The sequence below is a fragment of the Synchiropus splendidus genome, chromosome 11 (genome assembly GCF_027744825.2).
Source record: "Synchiropus splendidus isolate RoL2022-P1 chromosome 11, RoL_Sspl_1.0, whole genome shotgun sequence".
NCBI classification, from domain to species: Eukaryota; Metazoa; Chordata; class Actinopteri; order Syngnathiformes; family Callionymidae; genus Synchiropus; species Synchiropus splendidus.
This window is the reverse complement of record NC_071344.1, coordinates 692,007-719,872: the sequence shown is the minus strand read 5'-3', so window position 1 is coordinate 719,872 and position 27,866 is coordinate 692,007. Positions and strand designations below refer to the sequence as shown.

The window sequence follows — 27,866 nt, the reverse complement described above, 5'->3', positions numbered from 1 at the left end:
ATAAAAGGCGGGATGTCACCTGAAGCATCCCAGATCGTCTCCTGCAGGATCCCCCGAGGGCCCAGCGGCCACCTGGACTCTTCATCTCAGAGATGAGCGTGAAACACGCACCGGCTCGTCCTCTGGAGATGCTGGTCAGAACAGCTATTGATCAACAAGGTCACTGATACACAGGAATACACAGAGAAGGAGCGGTTCTGAGGGGGTTGCGGTAGCCCTGCGCCCTGCCTTCACTGTCGTCAGGCCCACTACTCTCTCTGTCATAGATCTGATGCGTGAGGCAACACAAATCTGGCCAGCACCATGTACCATCAATGCACTATCCATGGTGCTGAAGATGATTAGTCAAGGGGGGGGGGCGTGCACGCACCTCGCTATATTCACCACATCGGGATGCGCCAGCACACACACACACACACACACACACACACACACACACACACACACTGTGGTGACCATGTGTCAGAGAGTCAAAGAGCAGATGACAGATTTCCACATTCATTGATGAGAGCGCTGCTGCTGCAGGTGCCACTGGAGTCAGCAGCATCAGCACCAGCAGATGACAGAATCTCAGACCTACACTGGATCCAGCACACGTCAGCCTGCAGGTTTGCATCAGGAGACCCTGCATCATCAGCAGCAGCACCACCACCACCACCACCACCACCATCACCATCAGTCGCAAATCGCAGCTACAGACTCACCTTTCATCCAGTCCAACACTTGCTTTGGTGTCCATTTACTTATAGGTTCCATAACCAAAGCCATGGTGTCACAGTCTCTCCGAGGTGAACAGCGCAGGACTCGATGCGGGCCACATACAAGAGTCACATCTGGAATGGCTCGATGCTGGACAGATGTGAGAATGAAGCAAAGGTTGGCGGTTTAATTCTCCCCATCAGAGCATGGCCGCCTGCAGAAACGGTGAACGGGATGCGGTGGTGCAATCCACACGCACACACATTCAGACACACACTCCCTCCTCCCTCTCCTCCTCCTCCTCTCCTCTCTCTCTCTCCTTTCTCGTGCATTCCCGCCAGCAGCTTCGGTGGACGACCCCTCCCCTCCCCTCTCCCCGCCTCGCTGCAGCATCACAAGGGCCACCACTCATGATACAGCCCTGGGAATGGCGCAGCGCGCACACACGCGCAGGGAGGATCGACGCGCGCCTGCACTGGCTCAGACGTCATCTGCTAATTCCACGGCTTGGAGAAGGCGCCAATGAAGCGTGGACGAGATATAGAAACGCACTCAATCTGCCTCATTTGCTAATGCGGCCTGTTTGTTTCCAAACACTAAAAATGTGCAAAGTTGCGCCAAATCGCTGAGGGAACTCGGTGTTTTAACTTCTCCGTCTGTGGACGGGATCGTCACCGTCAGTCTGAATGAACAGCGCCCCCTGCTGCGCAACTACCACAGAGGTGACGTCATGGCCTGGAACTTGACTTCGCCAAGTCCCGAGTTCTCTGCTTCAGTGCATTGATGAATTGATCCAACTAGTGATGGATTCTGCAGTAGAACGTGTCTACAATCGAGTAGATGGCATTGTTATTGCTAAGTTATTATATTTGTTGCTACACCCAAATTGAACAATCACTCTGAAACTCAAACATTCTGTAAGGTCACTTTCATTCATGTATACAATCAACTGGAAAGTTGGACATTTTGCTTGCTACTGAACTCAGTCAGTCAAAAGCTGAACTCCTCAGATTACTACAGCGCCATCTGCTGGTGTCGTAGAAACGTGACATGAACCTTCCATGCTGTATCTGATGATTGAACACCTCCCATGAACACAGACGTATTCCCTGCAGACTCTTTTTCATTGTAACGTGTCACTCCATCTTTTCACTCATCTTCAACACGGTTGATGAGAAGTTGGTGACTTGCTTTCATTTCACCTTGTTTCATGGAACTCAACTTTTTGTCTTTCTTTTGTGTTTTGTCTTCATATAATAGGGAGTCGTGTGTTTGTTGGAAATGTGTCACATATTAAAAGCAGTTCAAGATCAAGACAAACGCAGTGATGATGAAAGCCACTTTTCTGTGTGCCAGAAGTGTAAAGGCATACCACGGTGATTTCAGTGAGATGGTAGGATGCATTGGTCCACTCCTCCAGACAGCTTTGGCAGCCTCACAGAGAAGTATGATCAGTGCGCACATAAGGCAGTCGCATGTTGGCAGGCTTCTCAAAAAGAGGGCCAGTGTTTGTTTCATACGTCCATATGAGAGCAGATGAATAAGCCTGTCTGTGTACTTCATGACATGCATCCCAGTGTGGGCAAGCATTGTTTGTTGGTACGTAGGAGAGCCAGCAACTGTAAACCCAAGAAAAGCAAATGACATATATATATATATGTATACACACATACAGTATATATACACGCACACACGGTCCTTGTCAAAAAGAATCGATGTGATGAGTGTTTTCAACTAGCTACTATCATTTGTTTTGATCAGCTGATTCGGTTCAAGCCATTTCAGATGGTCAAGAGGATGAAGTGTTTCACTTCAAACAAATGATCTGGGCTCTGGCAGGGAGCTCCCTGATGTGTCGTTGTTCAAGCGTGACCTCATCCTCCAGCACCCCAAACATCAAAGTCAGAGGGGGGCGGGTCCAGTTGCCAGCTGTCACAGCCATGATCACGGCCTCCCATTGGCTCCTGTCTGCGTGACGTCACAATCATGATGAGAATTGATGATCGGACGGTGTGATTTCATTGTCTGGCTGGAGGACGGCTGAAGAAATCTTCTGAATTCGAGCGGCTGATTGTTGTCATCATACATGGTAAGCGGGGGGGGATGACTTCACCGCTGCTTGGGATGCCTCGGCCCGGGGTTCTGACCCGGCGCTCCGTCGGTAGCGCGGTTCTGGCGGTGCTGGAGCCCGGAGTCAGGAAATCACTGGGATTTGAAGGAAAAGTTGAGCCACGGCGCTGCACTTGGGAAGCTAAGCTAATGCTAGTTAGCCGCAGCTAACGCAGGCCCGCCGCCCAGCTGCTGCGCGAACCAACGAGGTGGTCGAATAGCATTCCCGCGGGCGTCTATTGCGTGCGCGTAGCTACAGGCAACGGCAGTCGGTGGCTGTTATTCCGCCACCTGGTTCCGCTGGAGCGGCAGTGAGCGTTCCTCCTCTCCGCAGTGTTTTCAGATGGAGGGCGGCCATGCGCAGTCAGCCTTTCAAAATAAACCAGCTCGACGCTTATTGGTCGCACAACGTTGCCGTGTTCATTTGAATTCACGACGACACTATCAAAGTCCACTTGATGGAGTTTAAACGGCTTTGTAAAAACACGCGAGGCTCGATATTGGGACTCGTATCCGCTTGGCTTTGATGTTCCAGTAGTCTGCATTTAAATAACAGCGTGATGTGGATGCCAGTTCTGGAGCGCATATTTTGTCAAGCAATTCGCGTCAAGGTTGATGATCTCCCCGTAAGTTGTGGTCTTCTGATCACATTAAGAAGTGACTTGCTGATATTTGTGATGTGCATGTTGCCTTCACATTCGGGGGCCAGCGTGCAGTACCGTCTGTAGGTTCCTATGGTGAGAGAATAAACCTGGACCAGAGATGGAGGAGGCTGGCTTGCTGGAAAACCTAAGGAGCTGGAGTGTTTTTTGTCGCTGAAGTTGCTACATTATCAAGCGCCAGCTCCACGAGGTCCATCTAGTGCACAACGGATCAAATCCAGAACCTATAACCTCTCCCATCCTTATTTGTCCGACCTCCCGTCCCCTCCCTCTGCCAGTCCTCATCTAACCGTCACATTGCCCCCATACACCTACAGCCTTTAGCCTCGCTGCTGCCATGCACTGTCCACCTTTTGCATGTCATTCTGAATCCAGATGATAATGTTCGCAATGCTTTCATATATGGTCTCACTGATCTGTCTCTCTGAGAATGTTTAGTTGCTTTTTCGTTGTTGATGTTACAGATAGTTGCAGTTGCTACAGTCACAGATTAATGGACTGGACTAAACCTGTTGTCAGCCAGGCCTTCAAGCAACCAGCACTGTACACTGACGCAGGAGGGGAAGAAGCACATTCATGATGACATAAAACAATGGCGGTGTTGCTGTGATCGTCATGGCAGCCCCGTACTCCTCCAGTGGCGGCATGGATGCGTGGTCACAGAGGCGTGGCCTGCAGACTGTAAGTATTGTGACAGTCTGCTTTAAGACCTATATTTTGTTGCTCCTCTTACATGTCGCACTCTGTATATTAGCGTATTATTATTGAACAAAGTACTCTTGAGGAATGCTGGATCTGGTTTACTCGCCATAACTCTGTTCATGGAGGTTTACCGCTGTCCCCTAGATGAACCTGCGGTCAGTATTCACAGCGGAGCAGCAGAGAATCCTGGAGCGTTACTACGATAATGGGATGACAAATCAGAGCAAAGCTTGCTTCCAGCTGATACTCCAGTGTGCTCAGGAGGCTAAATTGGACTTCAGCGTTGTGCGGGTGAGCAAACTAAATTGGTTGTCCAGAAGGGAGATAAAAAGTGTGGTCAGTATTTGCCATTTGAATTTGTATCGCACGCGGCAGTGGTTGTTACAAGTTTGTGTCTTTTCTCAGACCTGGGTTGGAAACAAGAGACGTAAAATTGCATCCAAGGTGGACCAGAATGGAGCAATGACCTATCAGCTGCCGAGCCATGGTCTCCCAGGTGGCCTCTTGTCCAGTCATTCCTCTGGAGCTCTACCAAACATCACAGCTGGGGCCTTGCTTCCCTCTGAACTGGCAGTCGTTCGAAGCATCCAGAACCGTGTGAATCTACTCCCTCCCTCCTCCTCTTTTCCCTCGTTCTCGTCGTCTTCCTCGCCTTCCTCTTCCTCTCCCCTCAGCAGTGGGAGTAACCACAACAGTAATGATGTTGTATTGACAGGCGTCTATTCTCACAACTCTGTTCCTCGCCCCCAACCGAAACCACCAGCCCCGCCTGCTCTCACCGAACAGAAGCCCCCGTCACATCCTACCTCCTCGGGGATGAACCAAGCTCTGCAGGGCAGACACAGAACAACTTCATCCCCCATCCATGCCAAGCTTATGTCTCTGGCACCAACTCTCCCATCACTCACACCTGCCTCGGGGCCTTTAGTCTACACTGCAGTTAAGAAGGGAAGTGTCCCCCCGGGGGAGTTGGGGATTGGGACACCTGGCGTAGTACCTCACAGCTGGACTAGACAGCATACTAATTCCCAAGCACACTCCCGGTCTTCTTCCACTCAGCCTCAAACAAGACCTCAAGCCAACACCCAACCTCAGCTTCCTGTGCCGCAGAAGGCGCCAGTCACCCTGGCTTGTCAAAACACTGCTCCGGAAAAGACTCCCTGTATCCAGCGTGTGTACACGCTAGCTGATAAATCCGAAACGAAAGATGGCGACAGACTGCGACAAGGTCTTTCGTCTTCTCACAAAAGCCAGGAGAATCAAAAGCCTGTCGTCCAAGCTGTTGACCCATGCAGTAATTTTTCCATCGCCATTGAAACGGCAGATGAGGATGAATGGGAAAGAGAAGAGGAATTAGCAAACATGGCAGCTCAGAGTCACAAACAGAAGCAAGTGACTCTATCATCTGATCCTGCCACAGTTTCAGGCAGCCCAACGCCTTCAGTGAGCAAGGTCGCACAGGGCAGCTATTCACTTACAACACAGACCTCATTATCAAGGGAATCGAGCTCACAGGTGAGGCAAAACACGGCCATTTATCCTCCTATGACAAAAAACTTCCATCCTAATTGGGTTTATGTCTGCAGACAACCACAGTCGGTTTGTCTGCCGCCCCCTGGGTTATCATCAACTCAAGAAAAAGAACTGTGAGTTATCAATCATCTATTTGTTTTTCCAGCCACTGAAACTTGCCTTCATTCTGTCTGTAGCTTCAAGATCGCACCCAGTTCAGTGACGTGGATCTGATCCAACTGAAGCGCTACTGGGATAGAGGCATGACCAGTCTGGGCTCAGTCTGCCGGGAGAAGATCACTGCTGCTGCAAACCAGCTCAATGTGGACACAGAAATAGTCAAGGTAAAAATAGTTGAAAAGCTTGTCCCTTTTTTAGTGTGAGTGATGTCATGAAGAAACTTGCTTCCCTTGGGACAGTACATGTTTACACCAGCCAAACCACAAGTCATGCTTCGTGGATGTTTTGGCCAGATCAGCAGGACTTTTCCAAACTGTGTCAAGAAAGTTTTGTAACTGCACGCAGGTCTTGGAAATCTTTCAGGCTAGATAAATCTGTGGGAAGTTGCTGGATAAATATAAGACCAAATAAATACTGGAACCGGATCGACTGTAATCTCACTGACTTGATGCTTGTAGAAAGCAAGGGCAACTTTAGGAATACAGCTGGGCTAAAACGTATTCACCATTTTTGCATTCAGAGTAGCAGGCCTCACCAACTTCCTCGTAGGAGCTGTTGCTCTGATCTGTAATCCTGAACCTCAGTATCTGACTCTCTTCTTTCTGTCTTTGTGTCGGAGCTACTGTCTGAAAACCACACATCATGGCAGCTCTCATGACTGTCCTATAAAGCTTCTGTGTTTCTGAAGTCTCACCTGTTGCACCCTGACTGCACTCTGTTCTTCATCTCCCTCGATCTCTCTATATCTCTATAACTCTTTATGACTAATCCAAAATTCTTGAACTCTTTTCATGACCTCAACTCCCTGCTTCTCCAGCGTGGATACCTCCACCCCTCAGACTCCCCCTTACACTCACAACAAATCACCATACCGTCATCATCCGAGGAGACTTCTCGCTCACCCCATTTGTCAGTGATGGTGGCATGGATACCGGTTCAGTGTCATTAACACTGGCCTTTTACTTTTGGGTTTAAAGACGTGGATCAGTAACAGAAGACGGAAGTATCGCCTGATGGGTATTGAAATCCCTCCGCCACAAGGAGGACCGGCAGTGTTCACAAACTCATCTCCTCGCAATGAATCACCAGTGACGCCTGAACCCCGAGATGAATTCAATGATGAAGGATCTGTCTGTCTGTCTGAAGGTGAGACTGACTGCAGATGTCACACACGGATAAGGTACACACAGAACACCCTGGTGTGAACGTACTGTTCTCTCCTAGATGGCACGAACGACTCACACCACAGGGATGAGGAGGATGAACCAGAAGCAGGCAACGGTGCTCCTATGGCTAACAATGTGGTTAGTAATTCTGCAAGTAGTAATTCTTTACATGACATGAGGATGATTGGTCGTTCAACTTTGTACCCTGACAGAAGGTGGAAGTTTTTGATGAGGAAGACGATTACGCTGATGTAGATGGTGAAGGTGAAGTTATGGCTTCAAGCCTGCAGCAAATGCATAACCTCCTGGAGTTCAAGGTGACTACCCAAGACACAATGTTCTGAGGTTGTTGGAAATGATTTCTCTAACTTATCGTTTACTATTCAGCACGAGGAAGTCCAGTTCTTAGAGCATGAGCTAGAGATCCAAAAACAAAAATACCTGGAGCTCGCGAGCTTCACAAAATGCCTGCTAAGTGCTGTGAGGAACAACGACCTGGAAAGACAGCAGGTTTGTAAACTGTTCTGTCAATGGACTCGGTGCTTTTTTTTTGTCATTAGTTTGCTAAAGCCAGTGTGGTTGTTTTGGGTAAAGGAACTCATGGCCAGTCTACCTCAGATGTCAGACAACTGGGAGATGACCATGGCGAGAGAAGAGGAGCCTTTCAATCACAGTGACACATGTGGTGACAATGACGGTGACTCTGAGAGGATGTCTGCCAGTAAACGCCTCCCACCGTTCCCGGGAAAAGAAGATGGTTCCACAAGTGAAGCTACAAAGCCCTCTGCATCAGAGGAGCAACTGCGGGAAGCAGTTCACTGACTCTAATTCACAGACTCACACAAACGTTTCCTCACCTCACTGAATAGCACGTGCCAAACTCTAGAGTCAGGGGCCAAGACGTTTTATGCAGCCGTGAGTAGCTATAAGTAATAAGGAACAAATGAGGTGGTGGTTTTTCAGCTGGGAAAGCAGACGAATGAAGAGTGTCGCCTCCGGTAGAGGGACACTTTTTGCAATTCCATGCTAACCACGGACCACTCTTTTCGGGTTCAGGTTAAACAACATTTTCCTTAAAGTCAGCAAATATTGATTTTGTCTGGCCCTTACTTGATTGAGTTTGACACACCTGCTCTAGTGTCAGGACTACATTGACCCACACTAACACTGACAAACACGCTTCACGTCCTGCACCTGTGGGTAGACGCTTCACGAGGACTGTGGGACTGAAAATGCCTTTTTTTACTGTGCATACTTCGCCTTTCTCCGGCCTCTGTGCAGAGAACACAATAAAGAACCTCAAAGGTTTTGCGGTCTTTCACCTTTCCCCAGTCATTGCTGCTTAACCAAAACGTGTGGGATGTTCGCGACCCTGCAGAGTAAGTGGGTGTTGATTATAAGCCAAAGCTGAATCAATCTTTAACAATGAAAGCGCGAGGTGCTGAACCGCTAATGAGGATGATGTCCCCTCAGCAACCTTTAATGGCAGTATGTGAATGTGTGTAAATTGGCCAACAAGGTGACATAGTTGAATTAACAGAGGTGTATATGCTGTGTCCATGATGCTAGAACAAAACACACAGCACAGTCTACGTGACATAATGAAAAGCAATCCCAGGAGGAAACAAATAGTATGAACAGGTCATGAAAACCTGAACATTGACAAACTTATCCATGTGTAAATGGTGCTTCCTGCTTCTGTTGGAGAAATGGGCGCACCGTTCTGTGTGGCGCAATTGAAAGACAGAACAAATAAATGTGACTTTGGATGACTATACACCCGCTGGAGCGAACCTCTCTGTGGTGGGATGAGTTGACATTCTTCCTGTGTTTCTGCTATCTGGTCCATTGATGACTCACTGAGCGTGTGCCAGTGGTTCAGATGGGCCCCGTCTGAAGGGGCTAACTTGTTGAAGATGCCCCCACAAAGCTCCCGGTTACCCTGTTAAAATCGTGACCGTGGGCTTTCAGAGTCTGAAACTAACGAGGCATGATCTCCTACCTCCACACACAAGGACTTGTGGGCGGAGGAACAGCTGTGGAAAGCGTGGATGAGCGCTAAGCCTCTTAATTCCACTCGGACAACAGTGACGGACGGCGAAGCAGCAGCGCGGCATTCTGCCCTCGAACACCATTCCGAAGCGACTTTGGATACTTGTCGCTGAGCATCACTCCGAGGACCGGGGAAATCCTTCGCCGAGTTGCGTCACATATACGTCAATAAACTCATTCACTGACGATCAGGTACCACAGTCGCCGCCATATTCGCATCAATGGCAGGGTAGCGGTGCTGTCGCGTATGGTTCAAGTCATCAGCATTACCGACGATCGCATCCCGCCGCACGCCCGCAACCTTGCAGCTTCCATCGGACACTCGCGGCAGAAGAGTCTGACTTCCACTCAGGGAGATTCACAGCGTGGAGCGGGGATCTCTGTGGACTACGATGCCTTAGATTTAAGAGGATTTCGGGCACAAGATGGAGGTAAACAGCGTCAGCAGTGAGGTGAGGAACTAAGTCAAGGCTCGTGTATTCGATCGTGTGTTGGAAGTTGTTCGGTCAGGAGTGAAGCCTCGATCCGCGTCACGATCTGCAGCGCTCCGTGATGCATGCTAACACGCTAGCTAATGCTAACAGCTGGTTCGGTGTTTATTTTTATTGCACCGGTCCAGCAAAATAGTTCAACAACAGCCTGACCGCGGGTTTTTATGACACACCGCCCTATCGGGTGACAATGGCCAGTGGATTCTAACCACTCGCATTGTCTCCGAGTGACTCTCGTCATTATTTGCACTTGTTAGATGAGTTTCTTCTCAGTTAGCTTAGCGCGTCTAGCGTTAGCATGCTAACTGACAGATTACTGCCCGCAAACTTGTAACTCACCCCATTTGGCTTACCATTAAGTTAAAGTTGGTCATGAAGACCGTTCTTCTAGGGGACACGTTTCATGATTTATTTCGCAGATACATTTTTAATGATGCTCAAGTTAAAGAAAAACAATAAATCGCTACAGCAAAGTTGAGTGAGAATTAAATCAAAGTAACGGCCAAACATCACTTTAGTAGCTGATACAGATAACTGAATATGTACTCTTTATTCACTAATACTGGGTCATTACGAACCTACCCCAAAAAATGTTAACATCCGCACTTAGTAGAAGTAACCGTCAGAAGTGTCTGTCGTTTTCAACTTGTGGTACATTGAAATAAACCGTCATTGGTGTTGGCTTCTTACCTTCGAGTGTAAAACCAGCGGTGCAAATCACGACTGTCCCGCGCAGAAGACTCGTGTGAAAGAGAAAATCAACGTAGACACGAGTTATGTTTCAAATGACAGCCATATTCAGTCAGTCGACTCGTCGAGGCTCCGCTCATACATGGCCATACATGATGGGACTGCGAGGCTGTAGCCATGTTTTTGCCCAACTATCGCCATGCTTGATTCTGTCATATTGGTTTTTAAGTGGACAAGGTCACTATTACATAGATATGTATTCTGTCTATTACAGAGATACTTGGATATGGTGCTGCATTTCTGTGACATGCTTCATACGAACATTTTGTTTTGGTGCTATGGAGCCGTTTTGTCCATTAAGGGAGCGATTCATTTCTCTGCGTGTCATCAGAATAAACTTGTTTTCATGCACATCAGATTTTCCTCCGTAAAATGATGGTTCTTGTTAGACACAGAATGGCAATGTATCGTATCAGCAGTCCTGTATCGGGATAAGAATCCCACCGCGGGACACCTGCCAATCCACAGCCCTGGTCACGGCTGTCGTCACAACAGGCGACTTGTTGAGCCTACTCTGACGCCAGTGTTGTTTCGATACTTCACGTTTTACTTGATCAAAATGTGCTTTGAATAGTTTGTTCTCCCGATGGACCTGGAGACTCAGCACTTGGTGATTATTCGATTACTCTATTATGGTCGACGATGTCAACTAGTCGTCCTCAGCATCTGTTCGTATCGTTCCAATTCTTGAGAATCGCTCAAGGTCTGGCTTTACAATACTGCTCATATGTGCTTACCAAGTGGTTTCTTAACCATTTTGTGAATGACTGTATTTGAATATACTTTTTTCTTCATATATATATATCGTCATTCCTCTTTACTCTATCAAAGTGTCACAGTGACCCAACTATGTACTTCAATCATCTTTTCAACAACTTGCTACATTCTGCTTTTGCCAAATCAAGTGAAATTGAAAAACTTTTTTTTGCTGTAAAACCAGACTTTGCAAGCTGGCAATCAGGGTGAAACTCTTTTCACATTTCCTCTGATGCGCTGTTCTGTGCAAAACGACGTGAACGAATGTGTTGTTTTAATGAACGTGTTTACGACATCATGAACTCTTCAGGAGAACAACCTCTCCGGCTTGGTCCTTGAGAAAACATTGTTTAGAGGCCACCCGCGTGTTGTTTGGGGACAACTGTGGAAAGGTTAGATGCTGCTCCCAAGTGCAGCCAGGTCAACCTGACATATGAAGCCGCTTCATCTCTGCAATATTTTGCGGTTTACATCGACTCTCCTAACCTTGTCTGCACTGTAAAGTACTGCTGAAGACAGCATTCTGACCTTCATTTGTCTCCGCGCCCTCACTGCTCTTGCAGTCATGTATAAATGAAGACTCTTTCAAATCACGTTATGACAGAGCCGCGGCACTCGTGAATCCCTTTGAGTCTCCCTCCCATAAACCTTTATGTACCACGCGCGTGCCCTGTAACTGAGGCCTATACTTATTGTACCTTCCTTGAAGCATCCGACATCAAGATTAGCCTCTTGAAACTGGAGGGGGTTTTTTTGCTTGAAGACACTGTTTACTTCGGACTTGTGAGTCAGTCAGACGATAATTGATGCAGCAGGTGCTCAAATGAAAGTGGCTTGTATCCTCTGCATGTGTAGGTTGTACTCCAAGATGAGCCACAGCAAAGGTGGGAGTGAAATTTGAAGTGTGAACGATGACACAATCGTTGCTTTTGGCCAGCCAGCACAGATGCACCACAGTTCTGTGTTGCAGCGGACTCCTGGCTTTTTCTTCTATCCAGAGAGTTGTCCATTTATGCTCATGTGGCTGCTAAACACCAAAAATTGGCCTGATGGCCTCTCTTCTGCGGATGTACGTGAGTGTATGTCGGGAGCTCCACCCACTGAGTGGGCTTGCATAGAGCTATGACTCATCCCCTCTCTTCAGAGGCTTGATGGAATTCAACACACACAAACACGCTGGAGTGAATACATCATGCCGACTGAGCATTAGCCCAGAAAACGGATGTATGCAGGCCTGGATAGCACAAGAGCGGTCAGTTCTTAACTGATTTACATGTCGTTGTTTAAAGTTTATGCTAACAAGTCAGCAGAAGCATTTGAAAATGAAAGGGGAAGTTTGATTTGATGGTGTTGGAAATGCATGAGCCACAGGAACACAGGCCTCGCGTCCTCTGGAGGGTGAATGCTGACCACCACACTCCGAGACCTAGAGCCAGTCAGACGTGTTGTTTTTGCGCCAGCCGGGGATTAAGCTAGAATGCTAATAATGACAAGCTCCAGAGGGGCAGGATGAGCGCCGGACATCACGACAGGCAGGGAGAGCAGACTCCACACTCACAACGATGGGATCTTCAAGTTTGGAGAGTGATGGCATGTGACTCACCAATGTCATCTGTTGATTCTTCCATCATGCATGTGGGCGTGTATCACTCACAGTCCTGTGTGGAGCTGAGAGCATTATTCATGCGTTTACTGGTGCCCACTCATGATGCAATTTGTTGTCCTGGCTTCAGGTCAATGGACATCAGATCATGGACGAGCCGATGGAGGAAGGAGAGTCTTACACTCACTGTGTAAGTACATCAAGTTTATGAGCGTCGGATTATCTCTGTCAGCGTTGTTGTTTGATCCACGCTGGGCTGTGTGTGTGTGTGTGTGTGCGCGTGTGTGTGTGTGTGTAGGACGAGGGGGCATATAAGGAGATTCCGATCACTCACCATGTGAAGGAGGGCTGCGAGAAAGCGGATCCGTCTCAGTTTGAGTTGCTGAAAGTCCTTGGTCAGGGCTCTTTTGGAAAGGTAAGGCATCAGTGTTTTATTTATATGTACTGCCCAAGTTCAAGCTCATATATTCAGGGTGTAGCTGAAAACATAGTAGAACTATGCTTAATATTTTGCCCTCTCACACACACACACACAATGTGAGGGACACACACGTGTGGACTGCATTGTGGAGGCACACATGCAGAGACACGTAACCCACGCAAGGAGACACCTATAAACCTGCAGAAGATTCTTTTATTATTCCGGCAAAAACACCTATACACCTGCACAGACACAATTTCACTCCCACGGAGAGACATTTATACGTCCACAGGGGACACACAAACACCTCCTGAGCCACGTGCGAATGCATGCAAACACATAGGGAGGCAGAAAAGTGCCCAAAAATACTGAATGGTTCATTGAGAAGAAACATAACCAGTAGGTGGGGAGTAGTTGAGGATGCAGGAGCTGTACTTATATTCCTCATCGAAAACCGCTGAATGTAATCCTTAAAGTGTCTAGATTCGATTAGGCTGCCTGTTAATGAGGTCTGTGGTATTGTACTTATAGTTACCAAGATTTCTATTACGTTCCACTGACAATTACTATGTAATAAAACTGTTCTTTTTGACAATGCAACTAAATAATAATTTAAAAAAATAATAATTTTAAAATGTAAGGAAATGTATGTAAACTGTTGTGACTGTGAACTGTGAACATTTGTATAGTGTTACGTGATGTTTTCAGACGTAATATTTGAATTTAATTAGCCCAAACTGTGTCATGAACAGCATGTGTCCTTTGATATGTCAAATGGTCCCATACTTTTGGGTGGTGATGGTTGTGTAGCCTCAGCTTACTGTGGGCCGAGTGATGACATCACAACAAACCCATTAACATGAGTGAAGTCGATCCTTGCTCTAAATGTGTAATCTGATAAGAGACTTTTTGGACACCTTGATGAGAGTGTGATTGTATCCTGTGTTCAGTAACCACAATAACCAGGTCACTGTTGTTTTCCTCAGGTATTTCTTGTTAGGAAGATTTTAGGTCCAGATGCTGGTCAGTTATATGCAATGAAAGTTCTTAAGAAGGCATCTTTGAAAGGTAACGTCGCTCACCCTTTTATCTAATTACGCTCACACTCCCAAATGACTCAGAAATCATGTTGCATTTCTCCCACCTTCTCCTTCCAGTCAGGGACAGAGTTCGCACTAAAATGGAGAGAGACATTTTAGTGGAGGTCAATCATCCCTTCATAGTGAAATTGCACTACGGTAAGCAGCTTTTGAGTGTCACCGGGCTGGTGTGTTGTGATCAGGGTTTTGTGGCTGTTTCTTTAATAAAGTCTCTTCTGACTTTCAGCCTTTCAGACGGAAGGAAAACTGTATTTAATTCTGGATTTTCTCAGGGGAGGGGATGTATTCACACGCTTATCCAAAGAGGTAAGCTTATATTCTGTTGCTTTAATCTTGTTTTCCAAATGAAATATGAGTGTATTTCATTCCCATAACTTTGTTTGTATACTTCAGTGTGAAACCCTGAAGAATTTGTCACCCTGGAGCTACAATTCTAACATTTGTGGGGTTTAATATCTGCATTTCTTATTTATAGGGGCAAAAGTAATTTGTATTTTCACTATTCTGTAGTTTTTTTGAGGGGAGATGTTGCTTCCTGGGGGTGCTTTTCTCTGAATCTTCATGAGCTTCTGTCGGATAGTGGGCCACTCCAGTGCTTTTTGAGTGCTTTCGGGAAGCCCCGGCAAAGTGGGATTGTTCTCTAGACGGACTTGAAAGTGTATTTTTATAGCAGAGCGATCGCCCCTGGCAATGTCGAATTGCTCACTCACTCATGTTTCCTCTGCGAAATGTTTCTCTGTGTGACAGTAATGCCCTGTTGTCTGTGGTGACTGAAGGTTAATGTTGACGCTGTGATGTTTATTTCTGCTGCTGAATTTGTCTTCTTCCCTGAGTTCAGAGAGTAAATCTGTCCAGTTCTTATCAGGTTATGTTTACAGAGGAAGATGTGAAATTCTACCTTGCAGAGCTGGCCCTGGCCCTCGACCATCTGCACAACTTGGGCATAGTTTACAGAGACCTCAAGCCAGAGAAGTAAGACTCCCATGCCTGTCTTCACACCCTTAAGTTCACGTGATGCTCTGGCTGCCTTTGCAGAGCTGTGCCTTCGACTGTTTGAAATTGTTAAAAATAGGGCTCAGCCTGACTGAGTGTACCAGGTGTTGTGTGCAGCAATATTGCACTTAAACTCGGTGTGTAATGAATCGCCTTCATACTTCAGGTCCGTTGTAGACATGTAGACCGAAAAGAAAACGGTAAATGAATCATCCAGGCTCCGAAAAGTCACCGAACGATTTGCATGTGGCTAAAGAAGAAGACTGTCCTCAGCACAGTCCCATAAGTTAATTAACACAAAACGCTCTGCTGCTTTTAACTGTCAACTGACAGTTCAACTGAAAACAAGTGGCTACATTGTATCCCGTAATCCTGTCTTTCAAGTTCTTATTCACTCTTCAAATGTCCAACTAAATCCCCAAAAGAATGATGAATGAATGTAACTCAGAACTGACTCTCTGCTCATCTGCCTCCACCCAACACATTTTTATGAATGAATAAAAGAGAAGCGCACAAGTGTGTCCAGTACGTAGTTTAACCTTCGTCAAAGGCGGAATAAACGCTCCCGTCCCACTGAATCCAGGTGGCGTCTTCTCATCAGTCTTCAGCCCAGTCTCTTGCTATTTCGTACTGTCATCATGCAGCAGTTCCCACTGTCTTTTACCCACACGACAGAGAATAAAGAGTGAATAAAGAATGCATCAAGTATTTAATGGAATATAAACTTCAATTCTTTGGGGTTTTTTTTTTTTTTACTAACTGTCATTACAACTGGTATGGTTGGTGAAGTCACCTTCTAATGCTTTGTGTTGCAGCATCTTACTTGATGAAGCTGGACATATAAAATTAACAGGTGAGGTGTTTCTCAGTCCTCTTTCCTGATCTAAACACACCAAGTTTCTCTGCTGGACTTGGATTTGGCGTGGCATGTTAGTTGGCATCACTGCATCTTCTGTCTGTTGACAGACTTTGGCCTGAGCAAAGAGTCGGTAGACGCTGATAAGAAGGCGTATTCCTTCTGTGGTACGGTGGAGTATATGGCCCCTGAGGTGGTCAACAGGAGAGGACACACGCAGAGTGCTGACTGGTGGTCTTTAGGAGTACTAATGGTACACGCACTCACACATCCTGTCATCGCCTTTTCACCACTGTGGTACCAATGACTCCTTCTGGTTTGCAGTTTGAAATGCTGACGGGGACGTTACCATTCCAGGGGAAGGACCGCAACGAAACCATGAATATGATCCTCAAGTGAGACCTTGCATGCTTACAGTGGTCAACATATTTGACCTCAAATGATTAACGGTGTTCTTCTGGCCCACAGAGCGAAGTTGGGAATGCCACAGTTCTTAAGTCTGGAAGCCCAGAGTTTGCTGAGAATGCTTTTTAAACGTAACCCTGCGAACAGATTAGGTGAGGCCAACTGTGTTGTTCCCGCCATCATCACTAATAAACCCGTGACACACCACAGTGATGGAATCAGAATCTGTGTTGAGTTTACCAGTCAGTTTTCTTCAGCTATTGCCCTTCTAAATCTAGCAAGGAGGTGAGGATGCAACCTGGAATAGATGGAGCATGTGGGTCGTCATGGCGATCTGAGTGTGTGTTTCTGCGGAGCAACTAGACTGGTGGCGTTACCCGTTTTCTAAGGTTGTGATGTTGCCGATGTCCTGGCACTTTCACAATCCAAGCTTGCACTTGATCCGTTAATGTGGACCTTTCAGAGCAATACAAATAGAACATTCCATGTCAAGTGAACTGGCGTGACCTCTGTCTTTAGGTGCCGGACCAGACGGAGTGGAAGAGATCAAACGCCATGCTTTCTTTTCCACCATCGACTGGAATGTGAGCACACGCACGCACGCACGCACACACACACACACACACACATAAACACGCATGCTCTTCCAAGCTTCGGTGGAGGATTCACACCTCGCTCACGGCTGGTGAGAACTGGCCACCAGTTTTGGCCGCGCCGCCCGTGTGTCCGGCCAGGTCCCGCCATGCGTGTGTTAATGCGAGCGTTTAAGAGCCAGCAGGGCTCAGTTGGCTGGCTGGAACCGTGAGGGAGGGGTCAGTCTGACAAGGGCCTTCAGCCTTAAGGAAGCTGCTGTCGCTAACGTGTGCTGTTGTCATGGCAGAAACTTTACAGGAGAGAACTGCAACCCCCGTTCAAGCCTGCGGCAGGGAAACCGGATGACACTTTCTGCTTCGACCCAGAGTTCACTGCGAAAACACCTAAAGGTTAGTCGGCACTCACTCACTCACTCACTCACTCATTCAGCAGGCCACTTCCTGAATCAGACCAGGAAACCTTAACCTCTGTGTGGTCCACTCTCTATCTATAATTTCATTCTGTAAGTTCACAACTTGCTCGCTTCTGTATTTTAGCTTCACAAATACTGCAACGTATTCATGCGTCACTGCTTGTTTTTGCAATAGTGTGTAACCCGGGTCACACATTGTAGCTCACTGTTAATTGTGATAATTGTTTAGTAGTAAACCTTTCTGATAGTATTTATTGATTTTAATATTCAAGAAGATCAGCGCCATTTCTCCTTCTTTATTAAACCTGTGAGTCTTACTCTTCATTTTCCTCTCTAGTAATTACTGTTCATTATCTTCATGCACATTTTCAAGACAAAGTTGTGATCATTTATTCCAGACTCTCCTGGTATCCCGCCGAGCGCCAACGCCCACCAACTTTTTAAAGGCTTCAGCTTTGTCGCTCCGACGCCGATGGACGAGAACAAGAGCTCACCGCTGCTCAGTATACTTCCAATAGTTCAGGTGATTCATCATCGTCTTTACTGTGAAACTGAGCTGGGCGATGAGGATGATCATTCGGATCCATGATTAAACCGCAAATGAGTTATTATGCCGCATCACTTGTCGGAGGATGAAGGAGTCTGTCTTTTATCGGGCTCAGCAAACTGAATGTTCAGGTGACGGTGAAATGAGTTTGAGCTAAATCAACCTTTTGTTGAGCTGTTTCTATCTGACCGTCGGTGACTGCGTGCTAACTCCTGTCCAAAGTGGCAGATCTTCACATCCAATGATAGTTCCAGGAAATGAGGGACGTTTGAATTAAGTCCATTCTGACCAAGGTTTCCATGAGGACAAAGAAATGGACTTGTGTCCCGAGTGGAAGGAGCCATGAAGAGGTCCATGTCAGTAGGAGAAAGACAAGCAACCGACTCCAGGAGGAATACAGCAAAATCTGCTTGATCATTATAGAATCATGTTAAATAAAGATGAATGAATGGATTAGAATTCCTGTTCATATTTTGACTCACCTCATCAGGGTGACCTAGAGGTGGTCCTGACTGACGTGTTCACAGCTGCGAAAAGTTTCACTCTTCTCTTCTCCACAGATGCACGGTGGTTCTGCCAAGTTCTCAGACTTGTACGAGCTTCAGGAGGACATTGGCGTCGGCTCATATTCTATCTGTAAACGCTGCGTACACAGAGTCTCTGGGATGGACTACGCTGTTAAGGTGAGCAGATAATGACTGCAGCCTCGTCATCATCGTCCTGTACTGGCAAGAAACGGAACAAATCAGATTACAGGTCGCAGAAGGAAACGCAGGCAGCTGCCGACCTTCGCTGAGTTTGTTGGTGTCCTTCGCCTTCACATTTAGTAGTTTAGTTTCAGCTTTAATTCTGTGCTTTTCTGCCTGACAGTGGAAAGTCATTTACAGCTGAATCCGGTTTCAACCTTCAGTCCCTAAACTTGCTGTATGTTTTGTTCCCAAAGAAAGATTTAAAATGGGGAGCTGCTGTATTAAGTCAGCAAAGAAAATTAATCCAGTAAATACTGCTAATCCTGAAATGTTTTGATGGAGCCTTTGTACATTACACTTTTGTCAAGACTGAATCCCAGAATTGATAACTGACAGTTTCTGTCGATACCTTTTATTTGGTTCATGAAAAATGTGCTCGTTAAAACGAAAATGCATTTGGATAGATTCGGCAAGTACCAGCAGGGGGCAGCACACTCCACAAATAAGCTGTGTGGCGTGACCATGAGCGCACGCCGATTCAATAGTCATTATGCAGTAAGAACCTGACCCTGATTGAAGTGTTGTCTTTCAGATTATTGACAAAAGTAAGCGAGATCCCTCCGAAGAGATTGAAATCCTGATGCGATACGGGCAGCACCCCAACATCATCACCCTGAAAGACGTCAGTACTTTTTGTGTTGGAGTGTGTCATTGTGGTGGAGTGGGCGAGTAGGTAACTGCTGTGTGTGTGTCAGGTGTATGACGAGGGCAGGTACGTGTACCTGGTGACGGAGCTGATGAAAGGAGGAGAGTTGCTGGATAAAATCCTCAGGCAGAAGTTTTTCTCCGAGCGAGAGGCCAGTGCCGTGCTCTACACCATCACCAAGACTGTCGACTACCTCCACTGCCAAGGGGTGAGGAGAAATTCCCGGTGTCGTCCCTGCTGCCCTCTGATGTGGCGTGTCCTCTCCCCAAGGTCGTGCACAGGGACCTGAAGCCCAGCAACATCCTGTACATGGACGACTCGGGAAATCCGGACTCCATCAGGATCTGTGACTTTGGATTCGCGAAGCAGCTTCGAGGGGGCAACGGTCTGCTCCTCACACCCTGTTACACCGCCAACTTCGTGGCACCCGAGGTGCGGAACACCACAGACACCCGTCATTGAGAGGCTGTTGCTTAGCGTTGTCTGTTCATTTGCAGGTACTAATGAGACAAGGCTATGATGCTGCCTGTGACATATGGAGTCTGGGAGTTCTACTGTACACGATGTTGGCAGGGTAAGCACTGTTGTTTTTTCTCTTGTCCTGTTGATGACTGGATGCAAACCTTTTCCTTAAGAGCTGTCAGCTTTAGATAACAATGAGTCCATTAAATCTGTGAAGCGCATGTTCCGTTCAGGCAGCGTCACATATTTTCAGATCCAGATTAAAATGATCATGAGAAGAGTATCAGTGATACTGTTGCTGATAAACCAAAATCCATTCTTTGGAGCGTAATAAATGGTTGAGATCATAGGGTGTCGCGCACTGTGTTTTGGAGCTGGTGTTGAATCCCTTTTGTGGCTGGGGCTTCTTTCGCAGACTTGCTGTCCTAGTTTCTGTGTGGCGTGTTTGTGATTCAGAATCAGAAGACTTTATTAATCCCAAGGGAAATCACAATACAATGAAAAAGTAATAATATTGTAAAGTGCAAAAGAGCTTGATTCTCAGGGCTCTCCCCTGGATTTCCCCCCAGCATCAGGGTGGTGGGGGGTTAGAGATGTGTCCGTTTTTGATGATGGGGAGCATAAATGCAGACTAGATTGTGCATCCTTCACAGTCCTCCTTAAGGTGCTGCCTCAAAAGGCGGCGTCTTGCTCGACTGATGGTGCGGGACGTTGTGAGCTGTGATGTCAGCGCTCCGCCCCTAGCTAGGACTTTGCCAGCATAGTGGGTCAAATTCCCCGATGAAGCATTGGCTAGAAGCCTGGTGTGTACAGTATGTGATGGACCAGCTGCACTGTTGGGACACGTTGCTTCCCCTAGTTCCCAAGAATGGAACGCACTGAGACGTTTCCCTCGCTCTTGTTTTGGTCTCCAGCTACACACCGTTCGCAAATGGGCCCAACGACACACCAGAGGAGATTCTGCTGCGAATAGGCTCCGGGAAGTTCTCATTGACAGGAGGAAACTGGGACACAGTGTCGGACACCTCGAAGGTAAACGTCACACCTGTTTCAAACTGAACGCAGGGAGTCGACCCACTCTTTTTAAACACTCGCTTTCAAATCCTGTCACCGCCGCCGAGACTGTTCTCTCTCTCCCCTGCATGATGCTGTCAGGTGGCAGGACAATACCGTCTTGCCCCAGGAAATGACCAGTTTGACCTTTTCATCCCGCTAACTTATGGTGTGAAAATAGCCTCACAGTACAACTGTGAGGAGAATATAGGGACATGGAGTGTCACAAATGTGACTTGAAGAAAAATCAATGATCCCGTTTTATTTCTGCCAGAAGATATTTCGCCTGGACAAAAATAGAATCAACAATGGTTTCAATGTCTCACTTGATATGTCACTTTAAATGGGTGAGCTCCTCTTACCGTTTCTGTTTTAGGCCATTTGAGAACACAAACTGTAGTTGTCAGGTATCGATTAGAAGTTTCTTAAAAAAAATTTATTCACTCACATTATTGATAAATTGGCTTTTGGGATGAAGTTGAAGCTCCGACATACATTTATTTTGAGTCTGGAAAAGTGAGTCTGTGTAATTATCTTTTACACTTGAATGAAATTTGAACAGTATGTTGAGTATCACACTCAAGTTCCAGACTTTGCTGTAGTGCAGAAACATATTGGCAGCTGTTTTAATGTTTCCACACTGGCGTCTCATCACCAAGTCGGGTCCAAAGAAACCACCGAGAGTTTCCTCCTTTATTTTTACCATCTGAAAACTCTGTGGTGAGTAAAGTACAGTCGAGTCTGGCCAGTTGGATGATGTCACTCTCGATCACGCCCGCGTTCCCAGATGCTCCCACAAGAGAGATGGAGAGATAGGGTCTCACTCCTGTCCTTGATTCTTTGTGTGCGCCAGGAACTGCTCTCTCACATGCTGCACGTGGACCCGCACCAGAGATACACAGCGGAGCAGGTTCTAAAGCATTCCTGGATCACCTGCAGAGACGCGCTGCCACACTTCCAGCTCACACGCCATGACGCGCCGCACCTGGTCAAGGTGAGCGCACCGCCCCCCCAACGAGTCCCCCCTCTGGTCCAAGTGATTCTCGCTTCCATCATAAACCTCCTGCATCCAGATGAAACGCCTGAGCGCCACCTAAATGAAGTTCTTGATAATGTCATATAAATCAGCCGGAAGCTGTGCAGTTGTTCTGCATCTCCTATTCCATGATGTCATCATGAACACATGAAGACCCGAGGTTGTCTCCTCTCCTAAACGATGCCATGTTGTCAGGGTTCCAAACAGGATGTTTTGTTTTTGTTTCTCAGCTTAGACAGGTCCAGGGCAGAAGAAGAGCAGCAGAGATGTTGGTGTGGAGGTTGAGCTTTTTTCTATGAGTCACACTATGAGAACCTTGAACAGAAACAGAGAACCCTGCATTTCATACCAAACTACCGGCCCTGACTGGTCACTCATGTGATGGGCCTCACTACGCAGACCAGAGGTGGGCAACGCCACCTCCAGAGGTGGGCCGTGTGTGTCCCGTCGTCATGTGGTCTTGAGTTCAGATCAAAGGTGCTACAATTTGAATTAAAAATCAAACTTTTTTCAGTCAGAATTGGATTATTTAAACAGTATATTTTGTCAAAGTAAATATAGAATAAATTGGAATGTGTTTTTTTAAATAATATTTACATGTTTTACAGAAGGTTCTGTCACCAACATTTAGGCAAATTCTGAAATAGCTTCCATTATTTATGATTTATGTTGTGACTCTTGAAATAAAATGAAATTATACACAATCGTATCACAGTTTAAGTATCTGCCATGGTGTTATTACACCTTTCTCTTTCTTAAAGTCTCAAAATTTCATGAAATGAAATATGCCATAACTGAACTGGAATTTCCTTAGAGACAATCTTTACATTCTTTTTGGGTCAGAGTGACAGTGTTTGAGCTCTACGTGTCTAATGATGTCAAATGATTCAGTGAATATGGGAGGGAAGGAGTGGCGGCTTGGAGAACCTCTGCTGATCCAAGTAAACTAATGACATTGTTGCTCGGTTGAGAATAGACACGTGGCCGTATGGGGAGCAACCTGTGTTTCTCGCCTGCTGGGGACTTTGAAGCAAGTCGTCTCCACTGAACTGCACTGACAGAGATCCCTGAAGTCCAGTTGCTTCCGTGGCTCCTGAACTTTCTTGTGTGGAGAGTGGAGAGCCAGCAGTCGCTGTAACTTCTCCACCGTCTCTGGTCTTACAGGGAGCCATGGCAGCAACCTACTCAGCTCTGAGCCAGAAGACCAGTCAGCCGGTGTTGGAGCCCGTGGCAGCGTCCAGTTTAGCCCAGAGGCGCAGCATGAAGAAACTCACCTCAACAGACATGTAGACTGCTCGGCCTCCGGTTGGGACCTCAGCTGGACTGTCATATGCAAACCCAGACAAATGCACAGATCCAAATAGCGGCCAGTCAGACCCACCGTCTGTCTCCCTCTTTTCTTTGACATGCAGTTATCACGACAGCCACACAAACACACTGGACTTCTGGGTGAGGACAAGCGGAGGAGGGGACGCACATATCTTTAACCGCCGGGGAGACGGACCTGTATTTATTTCCACAGCTTCCTTATGCACTCGCCCTCCGCGCCTTTCATTCTCTCTTCCACGAGAAGAACCGCACCAGCTGATGTTCTCCTTCACTGTGACTGGCTGATGCAAAGCTGCTTCGGTTAACTGTGCCCGCCCCCCCACTGCTCTTCATCTTCACCCACTCCACCTCAGTCCTCTTTTGCTTTCCTCTTCCGCCCGCCGACACTTACCAGCATTTTTGGAGACATAAATGCATGTGTGGACTGAAGCCGCAAACGTCTGCCTCCTGTTACGACTTCAACGTGGTCAAAAGAGCTGCAGAACATGAAAAAAAGATAGTGTTTTGTCTTAGAGGATATTAAGAGTATCTGTCCGCTGTAAGAAAAAAAAGTACAAATGAGAGATGAAGAGCATGTGGGGGAGCTGTGGGGATTCCTCTGGGACTCGTCTGCAACCCGAGATGCTGAACTAAAAACACAAGGAAAAACACATTTCCATGGATAACTACGAAAAGACATTGTGGAAATTGTATGATATTGTATTTATTTCATTTGATTTTTAAGATTCTATTTTTTTTTCCAAGTTGTGTATATATGGACATTAAAGATCATTATTGCATCGGCCTGCGGCTCTGATGCTCCTTTTGTTTTTAATACTTTCATATTTTGACGGTCCCCTTAAGTCTTTCAAATCATGAAAATATTTGTTAGTCATATACTGAATAGGTATCTATTATAACTTTATTTTCCTATTTATGTTTATTTTTCTAACTAGCAGATGTGAATCTCACATTAAGGTGTTATATATATATATATATATATACACACATTAACAAATACGATAATGCACTACTACTATGACTGCTACTGATCATAGTCAAAATAGTCACGTCCATCTGCATGCAGACACCGACCTACCAACCACCTATATTTGGTCGGACAGAAACACTTCTATTTCAAGCGGAGGTCGGAGAGCGTTGTGGTCACCGCTCGGTGGCATCAGCGTCCAGCTGGAGAAAGCTTCCGCAGCAGGTCCTCGCCTGGTCCGGGGTCCTGCCTTCGTGCAAATGAGAAGTCTGGCCTGCTCCCAGTTGCTCCCTGCACCCCCCTCAGTCCCAGGAGAGTACCAACCCTCAGACCCCCCGGGGCGCGCGTGTCACAACTGCCCTGTCCAGACAGCACAGAACCAGATCTGAGCAGGAAAGCAGATGGATGGAGCCGTGATCAAGACACACCCTTCCAGCAGCTGTTTGTGAGTCGCCCTCTTGCGCCCTCTGGCTGGTGGAGGCGGAGCATTACAGGCTGAGCTGGAGACACCAAGGCTGATGACTTGTTGTTGATGTTGACTTCCCTCCTGGTGCCGAGCAAACCCTGGGCTCATGGCTCGGCCCAGCGCCGTGGAGCGTCAGCAGAGCTCCGGCGGTGCTGCCAGGGCTGGTAGCGCCCCACTCAGGTGTGAATCTATTTATCCTCATTAGCCAGTGACTCCCCAAAGTCGGCCAATTAACAGGCTGCTTCTAATGAAGCCATTAGCTGCCACATGAGGTAGCGGCTTGTCATCGGTCCACTATCTCTGGGCGCGTGTGTGCGCACGCTTGCTGCTAATAAAAGCCAGAGAATTAATGGAGTGAGCGTATGTGATAATGAGTTCATGTGGAACAAGCAGTGATCAGCCCTCTGTCTCAAATGAAGACATCACAGTGACGCACTCTCCGCCAGGCCCGAACAGGCCCGCAGACACGCCGCCGCTCCGCCATGCTGTCCACATGATGGAGCTTCCTGTCCAGAGTCCGCAGGGGCTTTCCTGCTCGTCCTCTTGACCAGGTCCCACGTTCAAGTCTTGGAGAGCGCCTGACTAGAATCCACTGTTCAACTGGTTGATCTGTATTTATATGTCATTAGTCAAGTCAACACTGCGCTGCAGACACGTCGTGGTGTTCGTAGTCGACTCGTCTTTAATGTGACTGGATGATCAGTCGCAGCCCCGTAGTTCAAACGCCATTTCTAACTGTAGGAACATGTTTCACCCGCTTCGGTGCCGCTCCTCGTTCAAGGCCTCCACCTGTCGCGGAGGGAGTCCAGGTCAGTCCAGCTCCAGCTACGGGGTGTTCATGTGCCACACAGGCCCTCAAACCTTGTGTGGCAGAATGAATTGCTCAGTAATAAATGAATCCGCTTCAAATCTAGTAAGAAATATTCATGCAGGAAAACAAGTCACTCGGACAGGCCTTGTGCTTCTCATGTACTTCCCGTCACACAGCGTGATAACATATCCGTGAAAGCATAGTTCAGCATTTTTACTTTCATTTCCAAACATGAATGTATCTTACGAACACCTGAACGCACCGCCTGAGTTCTCCTTAATGCTGTCATTTGGAGACTCGAACCAAATCACCTGCGAGCGCAGGTGTGGGACGTGTGATGCCATTTTTGACTGATTGACAGGTGATATTTAAGGGACGTGGCGTGCTAGCGTAGCCACTTCTATGGCAGTCAGAGGAAACCATTCTGATGGTCTCACATGATGTATTGTTCATTAAAAATGGAAACACGAAGGTTAGTTTGTAAATCCCTGTACTGTCACTGGACCTGTGTCAGCAGAACCCAACTCCTCTAGTTCTACTCTTGTGCACATGTGAAAAATGAGGGCCGGTCGATTTATTGGCCTGTACAAGAGGTTATCCTTGTTATCTTCCTAGTAAGAATCCTGCCTTCGTTGCTGACATGTTTCTCTTTCAGAATCTTCTCCGACCGGCAAAATAAGGAGGTGGAACCAACCTACAGGAACAGAGAGACTGTGAACATACGGTGAGTCAATAAGTGCGTGACGCACGCCGCCTCAAACTTCTGTTCAAAAATCTGTCCGAACGTTGAACACAACTCGTGTTTAGAGGAAATGTTTCAATGAATTCGGTGTTATGTTACGCGAGTGATGTGAGTGATGCGGTGTGATTGTGTGGCCGTGGGCAAGTGAGTCTCCTCGGCAGCTGATGAGGTTTTTCTGCCTTTTCTGTTGACTTCCTGAGGACTTTTTTGTTGTCGTGTAGCTTCCCAGAGGTTAAACTCAAAGCTCACATACAAGATTTGTTGTCAGCCGAGTGTGAAAGTGTGTGTTCAACTATAAAGCATGGAGCGAGTTTACTGGCGATGATGTCATCAGGAAGCTCTGCTCGTAACCCTTCTCAGTGTTGAGTAAATGTTTTGCATTAGGAGCAGCAGAAAGTGGGTCAAGTTTGTGGCTCTGCGATCAGAAGAACAGGCCGTGCGGAGTGTGCGTGGACGCATTAGTCGCTCATCCCTGTCAGGGTTTGCAGCCCACGTGTGCGTTTGTTTGGCTGCTGTAATTGTGAGCCCCAAACAGATGAATGAAATCCATCCGCTGTGCCTCTCCTCTTCTCCATATAGTTAGTTGGCCCCCTTCACCTCCAGCCTCCCAGCCCTCTCTGCCGCTCCGTCTCCCCCGCCCCCCTCTCAGGGACGCAGACTGAGGAGATGCATAAATTCAGACACATTAGTATTCCAGTCAGGCTCTGTGTTTTCAAGGCAAGGCCTCGCACCCCTCTCCTCCACTCTCTCACTCTAGTTCTCAGTCATTTCAGCAGCCATGCATCTACTTATTCTCAAGCCAGCCCTAAATGATTCGGAGGTATTGTGACTTTTTGCTGGGATATTGCTGTATTTTTGCCCTTGCATGGCCAATTATACGCAGCTGTAGTCTTTGAAATGAGATTCATCTGCTTCTGAGTGTGCGTGCGTGCGTGCGGGTGCGCGCGCGTGCGTGTCAGTGTGTGGCTGTCAGGCCCGGCGGCGGAGGCGATAAATCACGCATGTCTGATTGAGGAGGGCAGAGGCCCCGGACAATAACAGTTCAGGGGGACCGCGTGCAAAGAGCTTCTCCAAGCCAAAGTCCCTTCTTCTTACTCAACTGAGAGTCTCATGGTTATTGACAACTGAACGTTGAAGGTGAGGACGGCGGTGTGCTTGTCGGTGTGGTGGCTCCTCTGAAGCCAGCTGCATTTTTCACCTGCTGGCCTTTTGTTTGGGGGCGATAATGCATTACCGTTTCATGCTGGCTGAAATCAAACACACGACTATCACCTCAGATTTGGTCACGCCACCATTTTGGGTTGTTTGTTTTAATTAAAAACACTTCCTCTCCTCTGACGCCCTCAGTAGCAGGTTATAGAGCCATGTAGACACCATTCTTTTGTTTCCCAATTACATCAGCGTCAAACTTGTGCCATTTCAAGGTCATATTTTCCAAACCAACCTTCATGACACAACACTGAAAACACAGATGACTTCGAGGTTGCAGCTCATGAAGCACGACGGACTCCAGGGCCATTAAAAAATGTAAAAATAAAACTCTGGAACCACAGTGATTCAAGGAGGCCCTTCTGTACGGATGATAATATTCATAA

General features: G+C 47.1%; 3 protein-coding genes across 10 annotated transcripts in view; 2 read left to right on the top strand and 1 right to left on the bottom strand.

The window, feature by feature from the left end:
- Nucleotides 1-1,008, bottom strand: part of si:ch211-26b3.4 (connector enhancer of kinase suppressor of ras 2) — a 60,404-nt gene extending 59,396 nt beyond the window's left edge. For all 4 annotated transcript variants that reach the window (XR_008416151.1, XM_053879957.1, XM_053879959.1 and 1 more), the window contains exon 1: nt 705-1,008. Coding sequence is in view for 3 of the 4 variants with exons in the window: in XM_053879957.1 (XP_053735932.1) it covers nt 705-768 (64 nt within the window). In the remaining variant the exon portion in view is untranslated. The remainder of the gene's footprint in view (nt 1-704) is intronic.
- Nucleotides 1,009-2,658: 1,650 nt separating this feature from the next.
- On the top strand, nt 2,659-8,817 carry hdx (highly divergent homeobox). 4 transcript variants are annotated; one of them, XM_053878959.1, is made up of 11 exons: nt 2,659-2,788; nt 3,935-4,151; nt 4,317-4,463; nt 4,578-5,687; nt 5,759-5,818; nt 5,882-6,028; nt 6,842-7,010; nt 7,089-7,168; nt 7,243-7,347; nt 7,418-7,540; nt 7,625-8,817. In XM_053878959.1, the coding sequence occupies exons 2-11, from the start codon at nt 4,086-4,088 to the stop codon at nt 7,850-7,852; spliced, it is 2,235 nt and encodes a 744-aa protein (XP_053734934.1). In that variant the 5' UTR covers nt 2,659-2,788; nt 3,935-4,085; the 3' UTR covers nt 7,853-8,817. The 4 variants fall into 4 exon arrangements, with proteins under 4 accessions (XP_053734934.1, XP_053734937.1, XP_053734938.1 ...); XM_053878962.1 differs by having other exon boundaries at nt 2,662-2,788; nt 3,990-4,151; XM_053878963.1 differs by having other exon boundaries at nt 2,671-2,788; nt 3,994-4,151.
- A 675-nt stretch (nt 8,818-9,492) lies between these two features.
- rps6kal (ribosomal protein S6 kinase a, like) lies at nt 9,493-24,061 on the top strand. Of its 2 annotated transcripts, XM_053878964.1 has the most exons (22): nt 9,493-9,534; nt 12,813-12,872; nt 12,981-13,097; nt 14,090-14,171; nt 14,261-14,341; nt 14,430-14,509; nt 15,069-15,175; nt 16,012-16,049; nt 16,163-16,305; nt 16,377-16,447; nt 16,521-16,609; nt 16,977-17,041; nt 17,338-17,440; nt 17,862-17,986; nt 18,571-18,693; nt 19,292-19,381; nt 19,455-19,613; nt 19,676-19,837; nt 19,903-19,979; nt 20,782-20,899; nt 21,774-21,914; nt 23,121-24,061. In XM_053878964.1, the coding sequence occupies exons 1-22, from the start codon at nt 9,508-9,510 to the stop codon at nt 23,244-23,246; spliced, it is 2,184 nt and encodes a 727-aa protein (XP_053734939.1). In that variant the 5' UTR covers nt 9,493-9,507; the 3' UTR covers nt 23,247-24,061. The 2 variants fall into 2 exon arrangements, with proteins under 2 accessions (XP_053734939.1, XP_053734940.1); XM_053878965.1 differs by lacking the exons at nt 9,493-9,534; nt 12,813-12,872; nt 12,981-13,097 and having other exon boundaries at nt 14,103-14,171; nt 15,059-15,175; nt 23,121-24,059.
- Nucleotides 24,062-27,866: the final 3,805 nt, after the last annotated feature.